A 19571-nucleotide genomic window follows, 5' to 3' on the forward strand; every position below is an offset into this window, starting at 1 on the left:
CGCTTGAGCTGTTTGCTTAGCTCTCTTGTATTTGCAGTGTAATTAGACTGCTGCAAAAAACAAGACAAAGTCTGACATAGCTGCCACCGCTGCTCTCAGAATGCATTTCACCTGTGCACGGATGTTTTCTGATGAGATTCTTGGATTTGATTAAACCCGGAGAAGAATAAAGAATCGCTTACAGGGGACAAACAGTGTTACACTGCCTTTCACTTGCAATAATAGTAGTTTGTGTATTACAACACATAAGTAGTAATTTGCCATAATATCATCCTGTGCTACCGTCTAATTACACATAATGATTATAGAACATAGGGAGCTGCAATTTAAACTGTTATCAAAGCCTGTTACAAGCCATGTCCGCATGTATTGTTGCAAATACAATTTGAGCTCCATGACAACAGTGGGATGATGAAAAGTGGTGTGCATGTTGTTGAATTTGGCTTGCTGTCTAAAGTGCAGCTACAAGCCAGTCCTTGCCCATCCCAGTCCCAGATGTGCTGTTCACAGTCCATGTGTCTACCATGTGAACAACAGCCCTGGGCCGCTTGTGCTGTTAACGGACATGACGGTTGCTTCATGACATGCAGAGTCATCAAATTTTAAAACAACACACTCTTTATCACACACATGCAGGGACATAGACATTGTAATATGCACACAAATGCATGCGCAGATGCACATGCAGTGATACAAATGGGACTTCTCACTAGGAGGCACATTGGAACATGAGCATAATCATCTGTTTCTCACTGGCTTTGTTCTCCTCCACTAGCTGTCTTTTTTTCCTGGTTTATTTTTAAATCCATGAATATATCATCTTCCAAATGCTTATGCTGTTTATTTAGAGTATGCAGTCCATATGGTTCATATAAGGTACATTATAAAACAATTTTAGGAGTCTCTAGCACCTCAAGTCAACCAGACAAGGCAAACACAGTTCAGTAATGCCTCATTACAACAGTAATTGCCTCTCTCTCTCTCTCTCCCCTACTTCTCCTCTCCCTCTAGTGGAGGTGTATAACTGTGGCGTAGGTAGTTCAGACTGTTCCCAGTGCTGGGGCCGGGAGGATCAGGGCCACTTATGCGGCTGGTGTGAAAACAGCTGTAGGCCGCGGGATGACTGCCAGCCAATTAGGGATCAATGTCCAGCTCCTGAGATCCACAAGGTAAGATCACAGGTTAAACATGCATGATTGTAAACTACAAATGCTTGCATTCATGGGCCCACAGCCCCCTCCCACCTCCCTTTTGTAGCCTCCAGGCTCTATTTTTAAACCATAAAATGGTGAATCATGGGGTCACTCACATGGTGTGGTGCCCCCATGCCCTGTCTGTCCTTTGTCATCTGCTGAGGGAATGTTTGGATAGAGCCTCATTAAAGCAGTTCACTCAGTAATAACACTAACACTCACTCAGCCATAGGCCTCTGGGGGACACAGCTGAGTTGATCTGCATTCACTCAGGATGGCATGGAAAACACCTTCTACCCTGTGTAACTACAGTATGTGTGTAAACTGTTTGGCTTGGGGCATGAAAGCTATATGTGTAAGGCTCTTTGTTTATAAAACCACAGAAACTAAAGAAAAGCAAATAAGAACCATGAAGGATTTTAGATTTGTGACCACAATAAGAGCAAAACCACAGTGGTAAAAGGAATTAAGGAGTGTTTATCTTGCACAGGATCTGACTGCGGTCACTTAAAAATGGTCATCATGATTACCGGCAGGGCCTGTCTTTAAACTGTTTATGCAGGTCATTTGCATGATCATATTCTTCTGTTTGTCCAACTGTGATGGGAGTGTATTCAGAGCCATCCTCCCAGCCTTTTCTGCCGCTATCGAGCTTTTTAGCAGCGGAGCGTCAGTAGGCGGTCATGGGAAGCACGGCTCACATGAGACCCAGTCGGGCTCAACTTCCTGTAGATAAAACCTGGTCAGCCCAAGAGAATAAGCAAGCAGAACAAAGCAGGCGGACAGACACACACACACACACATAGCCCCACAATCTGTCAGACAAATAGGCCATATTGAAGCATTCACGATTATCCCTTTCTTTGTAACTGTCAGCATACTGTGACTAACAGGATCCTCTGTGAGAGTCTAACTTATGTGGACTTCTTACGTGACTGAAGTTAGCTGGGCTGAGATGCCGTATGCGTGGGTAGACTATTGTTGCAACTCTCCCTCTCTCTCTCCAGCATACACACTCTCCCACTGGTTTTCTCAGGAGAATGAGTTGCAGAAAGGATACTGGGGCTGTGGTTCTGTGGGGTGGGTGATGCAATGCTTTGGCAGCCATGTTTTCCCAGAGAATCCACAGGGGTTACAGCCTGAGTACTCCGGCTTACGGAGGAAAAGATCCACTCTGCCTAAACATTCACACACACACAGCGCAGCAGCTCTTTGTTATATAGTCCTAGTGACTGTGTGTTCGGCTTAGATAATGAAACATGTTTTTCTTGCTCTGCTTTGTCACATACTGTCTCTATCACAACATACTAGCACCAAAATTTCAATAATATGGAGGAGGATTTCATTATTCTGTAAACTTTGCCACATACCACCTAATTGTGAGAAATGCTTTCTATTCCATGCATTGACGTAAGACAATGGAGACATTTATTATCTCTGCTGGCCCTTTATTCTCATGTTATGTGTGGGCTGGTCCACTGTTTAAAAAAAAACATTGATTAGAGGTACTTTAGCATCCAAAACAGGAACCGCCAGGCATAGTTTATCCATGACATGAAAAGAAAAAGAGAACAGAGGAATTTGGGTGAGACATAAATGATTTGGGAGAGAGGATGGAGAGCTAGCTGGACAGAGAAAGGGTGGAGAAGTACAGTATAGCGAGAAGCTCTTTCCTGTTTTTGTCCTCATGTCCTCCTTGATTAGTGTGATGCCGAGGAACTGGAATAAGGGGAGGAAGATGAAAGCTCTGACCTCAGAGCGGTCTGTTCAGAACAAAAAAACAAAACAAAACATGAAAATATAGAAAACATATGGATTTTATTGGTTAGGCACTTAAACTGGTGCAGGTCATATGTCTGAGTATTTTTGATTCAAATAGAAGAATGTCAAAAAATTTGGTCCTAAAATGCGTTTAATAGCTCCAACATTCCTTGTGGAGGTTTGTGCAGAGACACATTCACACTCTGTGATCTCCCTGCAGGCCTGGCAGAGTTTGTGCTGCAAATCAAGACTCTCAGACTTGTAAGAGGTGTAAATGAACAGCATGCCAGCTGATGTTGATGTCAACGCTCAATGGCACCTCAGAGACACACTAGGTGCTATAAGACGCATAGTGATAATAAATAACTCTGCTTACTGCTGAGGTCTGTAGAGGGGGTGGGCGCTTTTGTGTGTTTGTCTGCCATTCAGTGTGTGCATACGTGCTCACACAGCATTTATGTGGTGTTTGTACAATACATGTGTGTGAAAGAATGTGGGTATGTGTTTGTTTCAAAAGAAGTATATATGTAGGCACAGGGTTGTCACACTTAATATCTAAAAGATTAACATAAGCACAAAAGCAGTTACATCATTTCCTGTGGTGTAGGTGCCACAAAAACAGCGAAGGTTTCCAACAGTTTGTTTTCACTCGATATTAAAAGTAACACATTCTTTCTTTACTTAACCACCTCCCCTTTTAGCTGGGAAATATATGGTTTATTTATCTGCGCTGTCACTCTTGTGGGCTTCAAATTATCCGGATGCAGAGCCAAGCCTTGTCCTCTCTCCTAGACGAAACAGAAGTGCTGTTTTCATTCTTAAGCTCAGTTTCTGATAGAGCCAGAGCCGGACTAATAACTCAGAGGGGTCACAGCGACCTCAGCACAGCCAGGGGGTCACTCAGAGAAGCACGCACGCTGCTGGGCAAGCTATGCTACAGTGGCAAGATGATGGGAGATTGCTTCTGTCTGGGCGTCGGAGATGCTATCTCTAAAGCAGCGTTTCTGTGGCGATTGGAGAGGTGACGGTGTCCTCCTTTCTTTCTGCGGCTTCTGAATGGAAAATTAAGAGACCAAAGGCAAGGGCTGAAATGGTGCGTGAGAGTATGCCTCTTAACAACAACAGAAATGGAACTAAGGAATTTGACAGAGCAGTCACAGGAAAACAGATGAAAGGGAACAGCACAGTGCATTAATTCCCCAGTCGAGGCCTTGCTCTCTCACCACCACCATCAGCAATCACTCTCCTCTCGACACTCAGTTCCCTAAATTGCCTCCCCACTCATCCACCTTTCTGCTGTGCTCTCCACCTCGTCTCTCCAGCCCTCACTCTCTCACTCAGTCTGTCTCTTGTGGGATGTGAAGGGGGCTCTTAGGCTGCTCTTTATTTGCATGTGCTGTAGAGGATTAGCGGCTGAAGAGTCTCAGACTGGCACAGTTAAGAGTCCACTTTGTGTGTGCGTGTATATACCTAAACCGTGTGTCTATTCAATTAGATCTCAGTCTTCAGCAGAAGAACACTTACATGGGCCACTTGTCCTTATATCTCTGTGTGCCACACTCCATGTCAGCGTCAGCGACAGCATCTCCATTCACTTAATTCTCTGTCATGTTCATTATCACCCGTCATTAGTGGGATGTTTTTAGGGAGGTAATCTACTTTTGAGCTGTAATTTATTGTGCATATTACAGGCTTTTCACAGGCTTTTCTTTCTCCCTGCTCATTACTTCACTCTGTCTTTGTCAGATCTTCCCCCTGAGGGGTCCAGTGGAAGGAGGAACCCTGCTGACAATAGAGGGCAGGAACCTAGGCCGAAGGGCTGAAGCAGTGACCGTCTTTATTGGAGAGGTTGAATGTGCTCTCCTGCCTGAGCTCTACACTGTCTCTGTGCAGTGAGTATTACAACATATTGCTGAATTATGATTCACAAGTCTGTGTCAGCTGTTCCTGAAGTGTTTGCTGAAGCGTAGCAGAGTGTGGGCGGACTTTTTTCTTCTCTTGATTTCCATTACCTTCTACATATTTAATTATGTTTTACATTATCTACACTGTCAAAATGACAAGATGGAAGAAATAAGACCTTGTCCTATAAATCAATATCATTTAAATTTAAAACCCTGTTAAAATATGCAGTTATGCTACAGCTACAATTGGTGAGATGATCGCTAACAATGACCTGTTGTCATGGTAACCCAGCATGCTTTCAAGCAGGTGAGTGCTCAGGTGGACAGCAGGCAGAGACTGAGGCTATCAGAGGAAGAGAATGGAATATTTGTCACAGTTAATAAACCTTAGAGAAATCCTGACTTGTACAGTACATCTCAGTCATGATCTCAGTGTGAAACCAGGCCTGAACCAGTGAAACTAAAACTCAGATCAGACAGAACGGTGAGAGCTATGTGACTTATTACATTTCAGTGGATAGTGGGAGTTAGCTGTCCCACACTAGAATGACTTACAGATGGGGGAAATGCATGAAAAAAGTTCATGGTTTAAAAAACTTTAGGAACTACACCAAAATTGAGATACTTTTAATACAGGTGTTGCAGTATATTTAAAGGGAAGCTCAACCAATTTTACACATCAAAGTATGTTTACAGGTCTTTGGGAGTCTTGCCGCATATTTGATGTACAACATAAAAGCCATTAAAAGCACTCATGTGAGCCAATGATACTTTTCATTTTGTAACTGATAAGCTTTTATTTAAAGAAAAACCCAGACTGGCCACCTCTCTATAAAATGAAGACAGAACTATTCCTGCATGGTTTAGTTTTCATGTATTCATGAGGCTAATTTTCACAAATATTATTATGCAACACACTTCTCATTTTAAATGACTCCATTGCCGTCCCTCCGTAGCTCAGGGACCATCACACTATCACCATGGAGACAGCAGGACCCGGCTTTGACTCTGGCATAACAGACCTCGGTGGAAGTCAGTAACTCTACAGTTACATCCAAACTTCCATTCAGTGTCTAGAATGTTCATTGAATGGAACTGTTTACCTGGTCTTGCTCCACTGAGGCTAATCATTGTATTAAGACCAGTTGGAGGGTGACCTGTGGGTCTTACCTGTCACTCCAGCTGCCTGACACATTCCCCGACCTGCATGTCGAAAACAGCGAATCACATTTCATTCCAGGGGTGATCTCATCTCGTGTCGTCATTCCCCATTGGCTCCCGAGGCGGGTTGTTATGACAGTGAAGCATACCCTCGTTGCTGGAAGTGGCACTGACAAATCATAACACATCAGTGCATTTGACAGTGTCAGCACATTTGACTTGCAGACACACACACTCATGCACAAACACACATACATCTTTCTGCTTCTATCCTCGTGGGGACCTCCTTGATTGATTTGATTTGATTAGATTTGATCCTATCGCATCCCATTAACTGAAACCCCTTACATCCAACCATAACTTTCAGTCTTACTTTAGTTTAAACCTAATTTTGGGAACAAAAACTAAACTTATTTATATCACATCCCTAAAGCCACCTGATGGCACAAGGATTGGATGAAATAACCCTGTTTTACAAAAATATCCTCATTCAGGAGATCTAAATTCAAACTGGCTCTTGCAGAAATGCCAGACACACACACACTCACCAACACACACACACGCATGAACATGTGACCTCATTTACTCAGGCTGTTGAGACAGGTGTCTGTACGTGTGCTGAGAGGTGAAAGTTCACATCTGCGTGCCAAAAGGAAAATGTGCCTCACTGGAGAGACGGTGCTCCACTCACTCGGTGTCAACATTTTAATTAATGGCACAGTCAGTCTAGGCACACCTCATTTACTGGAGTACTTCTGGATATTTGGCTCAGATCCTCCATACTGCCCTCTCTATCATTTTAATATCAGCCTCGAGTGGCCTTCACCCTGTCCATTCACCAAGACATCCAAACACACAGACACACAGACTTGATTGTTGATGATACTTATCATCCACTCAGGGGAAATGATCACAGACATCTCAGTTCCAGCCAAAATATCGCCCTCTGAAAAACCCATAATATCTCCACAGTGGGGCTGTACTGGAATGTTGAGCAGGGGTCAGATTAGGCTTTCTGCTCCTACTGGGAGTCTGCCTGTCCTGTGACTTGACTCACACTGCATCAACATCACACCCACACTCACGCTCACACACGCATACACACACCAGGGTGTGCATGCCTTGAGGAGTCTTAAAAAAACAACAACATGGAATTCAGTTTCCTCAAAACAGGCCTCAGAGGGTATTAAAACATCTTAAATTTCATCCATAAAGGTGTTTCCGTGTGTGACAGTGGATTGTGGGTACAGGAGGTTGTGCAATCAAAGTTTCAGTCAGCACCCTCAGACCTATAGGAACCACTGTCACTAATGTTAACTAAAGTAACTTAAGTAGCTACAGTCACTGTCAAGTTAGTTTTAACAAAAACTCAAATTAATAAATGATTGTTAATTGGTTAATTCATATATCTTATTTTTCTAGTTCTTATGCAGGCACAGGTTGGGTGAATTTAATTAATTACATCATTAGGAATTATTGGTATAAACTGCTGGGAAGTACAGAAAAAATGTGAATAATAAATAATTACAGGCTATTTAGTCCCTGCTGGTATTCCATCATTCTTTAATATTATATCCCTTGTATGATTGTGAGATAGGTATTCCATATTCCATATGGTGTTAAAAAGGTCTTAAAGAGAAACCCTGATACACAAAGCACATGTGTACTACAGCCTTCACCGTAGCTTTTATCTGCTGATAAGCCTTTGTCTGCACTCTTCAAGAAATATTGGTTTTATGTTTGTCTTTTTTTTTTCCACAGAATAATCCTCAGCATTGTGGTTCAATAGCAGATATCGTATTATATGGTGTATTGTTCTGATAACTGTTTGATTCTCAGCCTGAATCCAGTTAGGCGGCTGAGGGTCCAATTTATTTTATTTCACTCAGGCTTGAATCTGTCAATATCCATGTTTCATTTTATTTGGCCTTTTTTTTTTTCTTACTTCCCTAAAATCAGAGCATATGAAAGGATGCATTTTCTTCAAACAGGTGCATGCCTGCCCTCATGGCACGTAACTGACAGGATTGTAATTTGAATGTAACGACATTCTTTACCTGGTGCTCCTGTAATTAATGAGTAGGAACGTAGACCCTGCCATCAACAGATGGCTGGTACAGAAGTTTATTTTAGAATATTTTTAACAGCTATTCAGGCAAAATCTGTGATTTAATTGGTCTCATTAAATTCTGCAGTGTTTCAGGCTTTGGTTCGCTTACAACAGAATACATGTCGGTCTCTGTAGAATGAGGCCTGACATTTAAGAGCACATTTAGATACATTTTTTTTTTCCCTGGTCTCAGCCTGACCCCAGCCAAGCCCGAGTCTGTCCAGCCCAGCCTCATCTCACCGTATGTCCTGCCAGGTCCTCCTACATAAAACACAGCTCCTCCACTTATGTAAATTCCCCACAATTCCTCTGTCAATCATTCGATCACTAGCTGAGAATTTATAACCACTGTAGCACCAGGCACCTGACTAAATAAACCGACAGGGTGTCAAGCTGGAAGGGGATCATGTGAGGTGATAAAGGTTGTGTTCCCCCCCAAGTACATTTATCCCAGTGAGGCCCCAGAACAGTAGATCCCTGTGCCTCGGTACACCACTGTGTCATTAATATGAAACGTCCCTGTAGAGTGTGCACTGATGACACAAGGCTTAATCACAGCCAGGAGGCAAGAGAACAAGCCTCAGCAGCCCCTTAATCTCCTCTGTGGTTACTCACATCTGGTCTGACGAGCTTTGAACTTTACATCTCCTAATATCTGATATCTCAAGGCTTTATTGGATTCCATATGTAAATGCAATATGGTTTGATGAATTAGTTCATAACCACCACTCTCCAAAATTAATTATGTGTCTTTGTTTAGCAGTCAGGATCAAGAGCTCTTCCTTCATCTTTATATTTGTTCCTCTCACTCGCAATTTTTGTTGAGCAACTCCTTTTTAAATTAGTTTATTAAGTTAAAGTTAAAAGCTACATTTTTGAGTGCTTTAATTCACTGTATTTTTTTTTTAATAACTGATATCTGATTATGGTGTTTAGACAACTAAACAAGGAGGTCACACTCTTTTTAAATTCCCCAGGCTGGTGTGTATCACTGGGAGGTCTCCACAGGACAGGATAGATTTTGTCCGAGTGATTGTGGATCAGAGTGGGACGGGGGCATCAAAGGAGAGCTTCTCATACCTAGTGAGTATTCTCCAGACATCTACCCTCCTGCCGATCTTTGCTTTCCGTTCTTTCTGTCTCTCCCTCCACATTCTTCTTCTTCTGCGCTTTCTTGTTCCTTGTTCCCCACTGGGAAAGCCTTCCCAAGTGTGTCAGTTGAGTGTTAACAGATGCGTTTTATGATTCAGAGGAATGTGAGTGTGTGGGAATCTTCAAATGTTCATCTGAGCTGCAGCTAAGCACCATTGTCATTCTGTGCTCGCTGCCAGCAAAAACAAATATGGCGATTGTTGGAATGTCCCCTTGCTCTGAATTCATCACTGGTCGAGGCGAGCTAGCCAGCATTGTGTTAATTGACCTCGACCCACACAGTCTCCCATTGGATTAAGAGTATTCAGCCAGTGGAAAAAAACAACAACATTTAAGCGTTTTGTTTCTTTTTGGTTATAGACAAAGAGTTTTTCATAATTTGGTGCTGGAAAAGTCTTTCACTTGAGTGGCTTCGAACAGCGGCTTCGCCTGTGAGTCATCCCACAGAGAAATCACCTCGATCTTGAAGCCCTTCTTGATACATGAGGATAAAGAAAATCCAGAACAACAAACATTAAGCCAGGCTGTTGTGGGAACTCCTCTTGGGCTGCCTTGTCCAACTCTTAGATGCTCACTGTGAGAGAAGTTTTTACTGCAGGGTTTTGAGGGGAAGATGTGGGAGAAAGGGAAAACAGATTTGGAGACAGGATATGTGCCTCCACTGCATCTCCTTCCTCAAACCTTTAGACGGAAACATCTGCCTCCTTACACCCACTCTGACACACAAACACACAATAGGTCTCCCCCATCCGTGCGCGCTGAGGAAGTGAATCCTGTCAGTGAGGATAAGAGGTTTCCCTTGAGGCGAGGTTCATGGCGGGGATAGAAAGTTCGGAAAGTGCGGGAATGCTGATGCTGGTAGCTGCAGAGCTGGACGGGGCTATTCATCTTTGCCCGAGGAGCCTTTGTGTGTGTGCGCGTGTGCGTACTGTATATGTGTTTGCATGTGCATATATGGCTGTGTGTGCATGCGGTTTTTCATGTGTATGCATGAACATTATTGCTTCTTCCCCGCAGTATAGCTGTCCTGCAAGCTTGGGCCCAAAGGCCTGTTGGCTTCAGAGGCTCTTCAACATACTGCAGCGTGGGCTGTCTTCACAGCTTTCTTCTCTAAGTTACTGTTATAGTCAGCAGCTGTCTCAGCCAATCTGTAAAGACGAGATATCTGAACCTCAAAGAATGAGGAAATATTTTATTTGGTGTCAAGCAAAGCATCATTGATCACAAAACACAGTTTTAGTAAGCCTGTCTTTCCCAGTGACAGAAGCTGTCACATGTCTAGTTATACATGTGACGTCTTGCTAATCATGGGCTGTGTCTGTCCCCTGTATTCAGGTTCCAAAGCTGCTGTCCATTGAGCCGAGGAAGGGCTCTCGTGCTGGAGGAACCAGAGTGACCATTAGGGGAGAAAACCTGGCCATTGGTTCTCAAGTCAGCGTCAAGGTCAACAACACACTGGAATGTATCATCACAGAGTGAGTACAGTTTTTTTAGTTGCTTGTAGCCAGAGTCACATTTATGTCTTTGAGACAAGTCCAGGTCTAGTCTTAATCTGTAAGAGCAAGTTTTACATAGCTGAAACCAAGCGCTGTAAATGTATAAACCTAATAATTAGATATTCAAGCAGTGATGCTTTAAGTCTCTTCTCACTTTATTTAAGCCCAAGATTTAAGTCCTCATTTTTGTGACTCAAGTCCAACTGCAGTCCAAGTGTTAAGTTTAAAGTCAGCAGCGTTACTTGTAGTTAAAGTGTACTCTAAAGTAGTGCTTGTATGAAATTTTTACAAGCTGCAATAAACATGACTTAGATTCTTAGTGGAAAAATGGTTTTGGATTGAGCACTTACAGACATCACAAGATTTGGGGTTATGATGTTTGCCTCATTTTTATTTTATTTTTTTTTTTTTTAGTAAAACAGATGAAACCATTGAGTGCATCATGCCACCAGCCTTGCAGGTACACACTGACTCAGTGACAGTGTGTGTGGAGTTTGAAAACATTCCCTGTCATAGTGCGGAGCTTATTACCACATACACTTATGAGAAGAACCCCACCATCAGCTTCATTCACCCCAAAAAGAGCTTCCTCAGGTACGTCGACTGCCACACACACCACAAACATTAAAACCAAAATGTCTCAAACATCTCCAGCTGGTTGACTCTGTGGTTCCCCTCCCAGAGTCACTGACATAAGTCATTACTGTAATGTTGTCCTGATGTGCAGCATCTTTTCTCTATTGTGTTCTAAATAGCACAGCATGTGTGTGACAGAGAAGCGGCATGTCTTTGATGACATGTGTGAAGATTTTCACTGCTGTCAAAGTGCTGTTCATTATTATATGGGCCCATTTCTCTCTTAATATGGTGCAGTGTCCCAAAGTATTTGTATACCGGTATGAGTTTGACACATTTCTGTCATGGCTGAGATGTGACTCTGTGTGTGTGTGTGTGTGTAACAGTGGTGGCAGGACCATCACAGTGACAGGCCAAGGTTTTGATCTGGTGCAGAGTGTCAGCATGCAGGTGCTGGGAATTGGACAAACAGTGAGTAATCTGCTAAATTGTTTCCCTTTTAACTTGATAAAACTCTTTCAGCCAAAATAAAAAATAAAGCGAGTTTTTAACACTTCTCAGTCAAGAGATAGCCTCGCAACTAACTAACTCACCCCCCATACACTTTGGTTTTTACATTTTTAGTGAACTTTAGAGGTTTCTATCTTTCTTGGCAAGTTCTATGACCCAGAGCCAGGCTGGCTGTTTCCCAAGTAAAGCATGATATTAACCACCTAAAAGCTGAATGGAAAAGGTATAAAATGATTTTTTTTTAGCTGCTTTGTTTTCTCCCTCTGCAGCAGTGCACAGTGCTCTCCTCCTCCACAATCACCTGCCTGTCCCCAGTGTCCAGCCAGTCCCAGCAGACCTCGGTGCAGTTCCTCCTGAATGGAGTCCTCTACACGGAAGACAGCCCCTTTTCGTCTGACGGCGAGCCAGAGGAAGAGGAGGGGGAGCCTCATAAAGGTCACTTCCTGTTGGAGTACGTGGAGGATCCTCAATTCTTCACTGCCAACAAGGAGAAGCTGATTAAACACCACCCTGGCGAGCCACTGACACTCATCATCAATGTAAGTGACACATCTGAGACAGGAAGTTCAGACTAGTGCGTCACTGCTGTGTTGGTTTGCTGATAAGTCAAGCAAATGCTCATGTTCCTTCTACCAGAAAATTGCTGTTTCCCACTCAGTGTTGTCCACCTACAGTTGGATGTTTTATTGATTACATATTAATTGCTTTTTACACAACATGTTGATCAGATTCAACACAAATGGGCAGCTATGGTTGTGCCATATATCAATCAAGAATTGAATCTGCATGTCAAATGTCAAATCTTTTCGAATTACTTGGAAAGACTATTCAAGTAAGCTTTCAAGAATTTTAAGTAACAGACATAAATTAATTAATATTTTAAAAATAAGCTCAAAAATAGAAAGTTAAAGAAGTAAAGATTTGTCATGTAGGTAACAGTACATATAGTACATGGTCTTTAGCTAAATGAATACATCATTTTTTAGAAAACCCATAAAGGATTCAGTATGACTCTACAGACATGCTAACAACTCTGTACGGCTATACTTGGACACAGTAAATGTCAGCATGCTGAACTGCTCACACTGATAATGCTTACATGTTTACCATGTTCATAATTTTAGCTTTGTGTGTCACTGTGCTAACATTTGCATTTGCATTATTGTAATGATGGAACTGTCATTAGTTTTGTAGTTATTAGGTCACCAACCAGTGAAATATAAAGAAAACACTGGCCATTGACAATCTCAGCTTTCAAAACCTGTATTCAAATTAGTTCCTTGGCTCCAAAAGCAGCAGTGCTGTAAACTGACTGCCCCCACTGTGAACAGCAGACAGGGCTGAACGTTTCTTTATTCATATTCACATAAACCACAGGCACATAAAACACATCAAAGGTGTTGATTTCTGTTGGGGGTCTGAGGGGGGGAAGGGCACCATGGCAGCTCAGTGGGAGGTCCCATGTTCTTGTGTTCTGGCTGATCTAAGCACCTGTCTGCCTGGATTCATCACCCTAAAGGGTTACCGGCTGTGACACCTTACGACATGCACATGCTAACAGCACAGGCAGGGAAGTTTGAACATAATGCAGCTTCCTCTTTATGTGTTTGTGTGAGTCCCCCTGCAGGAATCTCTGCCTCAGACTGCCTACATGGGCGACTCATCTGTTGTTTCCTGTTTTCTTTAGGAAGGTGGATTCCACTTATGGTGGACCTAAAGGGGAGGGGGGGGGGGGGGGGGGGGGGGGGGGGGTCTGGGGGCTGGAGAGAGAATGTGTGTTTGTTTAATAGGGAGCTTGTTAGTCAGCCAGATCCTATATTAAGGACCTGAGCTGGAATGTGGGTGGGTTTTGTTTGCTTTCATCCTGTTCTGGCCTTTAGATTTCATTGTTTTGGTCCGACAAGTTTAAGTGTGAAAATTCTGTGTACTATCCGGAGGTAAAAGAGTGTATTTTACAATATGCTCAAACACTTTTTGTACGACAGTTTGATGTGTCTTTGCGTCTGTATATGTGTATTACGTATGTGTATGTATGTATGTGTGCGTGTGTTTTGTCTATGTTAGGAAGCATTTGTTGACAGAGACCCAGGGGGTGGCATCCTGCAGTAGGGACAGGACAAGGCCCTGAGGGTGTAATCAAAGCAAGGAAGCACACTGGGGATAAACACACACACATACGCACACACAAACAGTTCCTCATTTGTCATTCTTATATGAAAGGGAAATTGCAGTTTCATACAAATAGGGTAGAATATTTTCATAGTTTTGGCCATCATTCCTATTGGTAAAAATAACATTATACATACCAAGTTAATTGCAGAGATCTGCGAACGCTGCAACAACACTGAAAAGAAGACGAGTGAAGTAATACAAGCAGCCGGATGCTCAGACAGGTTGTAGACAAAACCCAAGGTTAGCCAAATTTATTCAGAGGAGAAAACAAAGGGGAATGGTAAAATTTATGCATAAATTGTCTGTTTTAAACATCCGTCAGAGTTTACTGATCTAAATAAAATGCTTTAGAACATCTGGCTAGAGCTAAAAATCTGCTTTAACAAGCTAGATGATCATCTATCATCCATTTTATCATAGCTGATTGAAGACTATAAAAATAAGATCTGAGTTGTTATGAACCAAAGTTTCCCTTCCAAGGATAATATGACTATGTCTTATTGAAGTAAACATTTTGTCAACATACTATCCAGTGTTAAAGCCTCATGTCCTATAACTGTAAATCACATATCCGTAGGGACTTAACACTATTGACATTAAAGGGGTTTTTCTGCAACTGAGTGTTGCACTTCCACATAGTTTAGAAAAACTGAAGCAGAGATATCCTGACTTCTGGTATGAGTCATCCTTCATGTATCCTGCATCTGCTATGATGCAGTTTAATAGCACTTTCATTGAACCCTTCCTACACTTTCAAACTTTTTTTCTTTTTATTTTAAATTTTTAGTGTCCCCATCCAAGCTTTGATAACCCTGATGATATCACTTTGACTTCATCAAGGTCTTCTTTGGCTCCCTCTAGAGCTGAGGGAAGGTTGAGTAGGGCGACTTTAATTAAACTAGCTCTTAGCAGTGAGAAGCAGGGCTTGAATTGACACATGACAGAGTTGGATTGATAAAAAGAGGCCTGCACAGCTTTTCTACCAACAGGCTCCTGTAAAGGCCCTGAGAATGTTATTTTGGGCAGCAGCAGGGATGACTGTCAGCAAGTTTGTTTGTATAAACTTCCCTGGTCATTTGAGAGAGGCAGCGGGAATGTTTGCTGCTTTAAGCTGAACTCTAGCCCAAACTGGATGAGTCTTCTGCTGGCTTCCTCTGTGTGACAGCTGCGTGACAGGCCTGCCATGGCTCGGTCTCTATATGTGTATGTGCGTGTGTGTATATGACAATGTGTCTGCATGTATGTATAGCCTTAAAGCTGCTGTATTCTTCATGAATGTTATCTCTGCCTGTTCAAGGCAGGCCCCTCTGGTCTCTTACCACTGACCAGCTGACGGCGGTTTTTGTTTCTCTCTGGCACAGAAAGGGCCGAGCGATCTGGAACTGGTGCCGGAGGAATACTTGGTGATGGTTGGCTCCTATCCCTGTAACATCAGCTTCCATAACGACCAGCTGTTTCACTGCACTATCAATGGACTGCTGAGCTCCAGCGAGAGGGAGCTACCTGTCACTGTAAGTATGCAAGCATGTAAAACACCAAAATAAAATACAAAAGCACACACAACCTTGTGTTGGAAATATTGCTTGAATGACCCTGATAATTTAAGGATAACACCCATCTGTCACACAGAACTCAAGCCAAACATTTAGTCAGAATCCAGACCATCTGTGATGTTCATTGAGACAGATTTGATCAACACAGATCCATGCACAGTCTGTGATTTTTGTGTGTCTCTCTCCATGCATTATGAATGGTTTCTAGTCTCTGAGCATGAATCAGCAGTTATTGGGGGGAGCCATCACTGCCACAATGCCACAAAAGAACAGTAAAGTGTTCGCCACTTACCTTTTATCTCATTAATCCTCCCTCTCAGTCTGTCTATGATATCACTGACAACATCACCTATCAGTCTCACACGATCTGCTCACACCGGGACTCGAGTCCTCCGAGTCAGTGATGATCTCACTCCTCACTTTTGTTTTTTATTTTGTGTCCAAGTTCTATCTATAGCAGTAAAAGGTCTTTATCAAAACATGGTCGAGCCCCGCGCACTCCTGATAAAACCAGACTCTCTCTTTCCTCTACCCACGTTTCCCATCTGTTGTTGTCCATTCTGGTCTGTTTTGATAGGGCTTTATTAAGAGGGGAAAACATTCATCTATATTTAAATATAAGCCAGACTGTTAGTGGTTTGCTGAAATAGCTCAGAAACATGTTACTCTGTCTGTCAATTGAGATGTACTGTAAGAACTATTTCCCCACTAGAGCACAGAAATAGAAAGAAAGCTCTTTTATTTCACCCTCTCCCTCCCCCTCCCCTTCTCTGGCTCTCTCTCTCCCTTTCCCTCCTTGTGTACCTGTGGCTCACTCGAGTGCCCACCAAACCCCGTCTGTCTCTCAGGATGTCTGAGAATAAACACCACCAATTAGCAAAGACATAAAGGCAGGGCAAGGGTCAAATGAGATGTCATAACACAAATGGGTGGGCTGCCTGCACGAGAGCAGAGAGGATGATTTGTGTGTACATTTGACAGGGGCATAAATACACAGCGAGTGTATATTTGCCTTTGTGTCGGCACATTTGAATAAATGCATGCATGTTGGGCTGTTGCATAGCTTATGGCCGTTTATGTTTCTTCACTTACTTTCAGTGGCAGATCTATTTTTACATGCCTGTGTTGCGCTTGGCTCTGAAGTGTAGCTTGAGCTGCAGAAGTGGATGTGGAGAAGCAGCGTTTTTGCACCCCGAGCGAAACAGGAACATGGAACAATGGCATTTTCCCCTCCATTACACCAGGCCTGGCTATTGCAGTCTCTGGAAGAGGGACTTCTCTTGCTGGTCTGGGTAAACAAATACCTGAACCAGAAAGAGAAGGAAGGAATGAGAAAAGAAGGAAGGAGCCCAGTGAGCCAGTTTCCCCCTCAGAGTAAGACCAGTGTAAGAGGGATTTGGTTTGAGGATTGGAGGCTTTTTATCTGAGGTTCTTTTTATGAAGTATGTTCGGATTGGGGAAGGAGAGGGAAGGATGTGAGGAGGGACCACAGAGACCCTGCTGACTAATCAGAAGGCAGAAGTGAAAGTCCTTTTCTTGTCACATCTGGGTTACTCTGAACTGCGTGACTCCTCCAGCTCATTGCAGCGAGAGACCATTTTTCAAAATCTACAGTGTGCACCTGTGTCCGTGAAAAAAAATGATGTTGTATGCACATGTGCATGTGCAGACACTCGCACATTTGCTTACACTGCATGCATTTTTACACTGTATTACAAAGAAGATAGTTAATGCGCCTACTTTCTCTCCTCATTGCTGCTTTGTTTGCCTCTCCCTCTGTCTCTGTCTTCATCTTTGCCTCTCTTTATCAAAATCTAATTTGTACGATGTAAGTAACATACATACATACATACATACATACATAACATAACATGTATACATGTATATACTGTACAATAATACAATTTAGAATTACTAAGAAAAAAGACTGCAGAGGGTTAAATTTGACAACAAACGATCCATGGTGGTACAATCACTCTACCTTCACCTAAGAACAGCACTAATGCAAGTCATTTTCTTGCCTCCTACTTATCCAAAATGCTGCCTCGTGGTTATTAACAAACTCTTGGAAAACAGATCACATCAGTCCCCATTCTTGCATCTCTGCACAGGTTGGCTTGTGATAATGTCTGAGCAGCAGCTCAGCTATAGAGATCTTATAATTGAGACATTTTGCAAGGGTGCTATAGACTACTATAGGCACAAACGTAAATTTTTGTCACACACTAAACAACTATAGTATAGAGCATTACATCGAGTAGAATTTAACCAAAAGTCAGGAATCATTCTGTGCAGTTATAATATGAAATGAGAAGATAGGCTGTTTGTTGTGTGATTTGGGTGTGTTCTATTGCCTCCATGATATATTATATTATATGATACTTCTTATCAAAATGCCCATCTTTGATGAATTACTTTGGTTGAGGAATTATAATGTCTTGAGTTGTGATTCTTTTTTGTGGCGTATTTTATTTGTAGAGCTTAGGAGAAGAAGCGTTTTGTTTACAATACATTTTTCTTATGTAAGATGTTTGGGTTTTTGTTTTTTTTTTTTGACAAATCTCACCACCTCAAATGTATATGTCCATATGGGGTGCAAAAAATAAACAGCCACTACTACAATAAAAGAAAAGGAAATAGCTGATAAAACTTAAATTTGTTTTTTTCCTTTCTCTTTCTAGGTGCAGGTCGGGAACTTCCGTCACATCATTGCCAAAGTGCAGCTCGGTGGAAGCGAGCTGGCCATCGTTGTATCCATTGTGGTGTGCTGCGTGCTGCTGCTGCTGTGCACTGTGGGTAGGTTGTGTATACACGCTCACCAGCAGATGATGGATGTGTGCCTGCTGTAGCAATGGATGCTCCAGATGTGGAACAGATAAAAGGAATTTGGGCGTCATAGTTTCATCGCTCTTCAGAACCCGGTGCACAAAGACCTCACTGTTCCCCTCGCTGTCTGCTCTGTGTGCTTATGTGTGTCTGTGTGTGCGTAATATATTTTGTAATCTCAGTGCAAGTGTGTGTGCAGGGCAGGTGTATGGGTGAAAATTGGTGTTAGCGTGGATTTTCTCACATTTCCCAGCTTTGAATCTGTTCTCAGATATTCACAGAGCTCTTTTTTCTTCTCAGACTTTGAGTGTAACCTCACTGTTGAAATAATTTGTGCAAAAATTTTATTTTCACATTCACAGACTTGAATTTCTGAGAAAATTTCCATTTGCATGTTCTCACAATCAGAAACTTTCATGCACATATTTTCCACAGACTTACAAAAGGTTATATACAACCATTTCTGAACGTAATTTCATGACCTCAAAATCTTTTAGGGCCATTTTTGTTCCCGTTATTATGTCCTGATTTACTGGAAACTATCAGTGTGATAATAGTCTTTTTTTTTTTCACAGCTCTTGTAGTGTATTGCACAAAGAGTCGAAGGGCGGAACGCTACTGGCAGAAAACTCTACTCCAAATGGAAGAGATGGAGTCCCAGATCAGAGAGGAGATCCGTAAAGGTGTGTTTACACAAGAACGCACGCATGCACAGACACGAACACACACTCTTTGCTCTTGTACGAGCTCTGCTGTCACCGCGGTTTAGACCACAAATGATGTTTTGTCGATTGACATGAAAAAAAGGACAAGAGGACAAAAATATTGACTACATATGTGTATTTGTTTGTGCACATCCATGTGTGTATGCGGGCAAAATGTGTGTTTGTTTGAGATTTTTTTCTAGTCTGAAGTGGGAGGGAGATACAACAGTTGACAGATTTGTGCCTAGTAAGCATGACTCATAAAATACAGAGTCTGACAAATGATCAGTCACACGCAGACACACTTAGTGGCCACATCACCTCTGCTGTGTCTACCCTATAGGAACAAGGCCTGTGTGTGTGTGTGTGTCTGTCTGTCCGTGAATGTGTGTCTAGGTCATTAGAGTAAAGCCGTGTGAAGGCCACTGCACGTCCGAGCACCCAGATTTATGG

General features: G+C 42.5%; 1 protein-coding gene across 1 annotated transcript in view; it reads left to right on the top strand.

Annotated features, from left to right (window-relative positions):
• The window catches only part of plxnd1 (plexin D1), a 61279-nt gene that overhangs the window by 24899 nt on the left and 16809 nt on the right, over nucleotides 1-19571 (top strand). The window contains exons 12-21 of the mRNA XM_041051943.1: nucleotides 1012-1169; nucleotides 4701-4846; nucleotides 9107-9212; nucleotides 10617-10756; nucleotides 11192-11371; nucleotides 11740-11824; nucleotides 12133-12402; nucleotides 15397-15546; nucleotides 18270-18384; nucleotides 18990-19097. Of these exons, the coding sequence (XP_040907877.1) occupies nucleotides 1012-1169; nucleotides 4701-4846; nucleotides 9107-9212; nucleotides 10617-10756; nucleotides 11192-11371; nucleotides 11740-11824; nucleotides 12133-12402; nucleotides 15397-15546; nucleotides 18270-18384; nucleotides 18990-19097 (1458 nt within the window). The remainder of the gene's footprint in view (nucleotides 1-1011; nucleotides 1170-4700; nucleotides 4847-9106; nucleotides 9213-10616; nucleotides 10757-11191; nucleotides 11372-11739; nucleotides 11825-12132; nucleotides 12403-15396; nucleotides 15547-18269; nucleotides 18385-18989; nucleotides 19098-19571) is intronic.

The sequence above is a fragment of the Toxotes jaculatrix genome, chromosome 2, assembly GCF_017976425.1.
Source record: "Toxotes jaculatrix isolate fToxJac2 chromosome 2, fToxJac2.pri, whole genome shotgun sequence".
Taxonomy (NCBI): Eukaryota; Metazoa; Chordata; class Actinopteri; family Toxotidae; genus Toxotes; species Toxotes jaculatrix.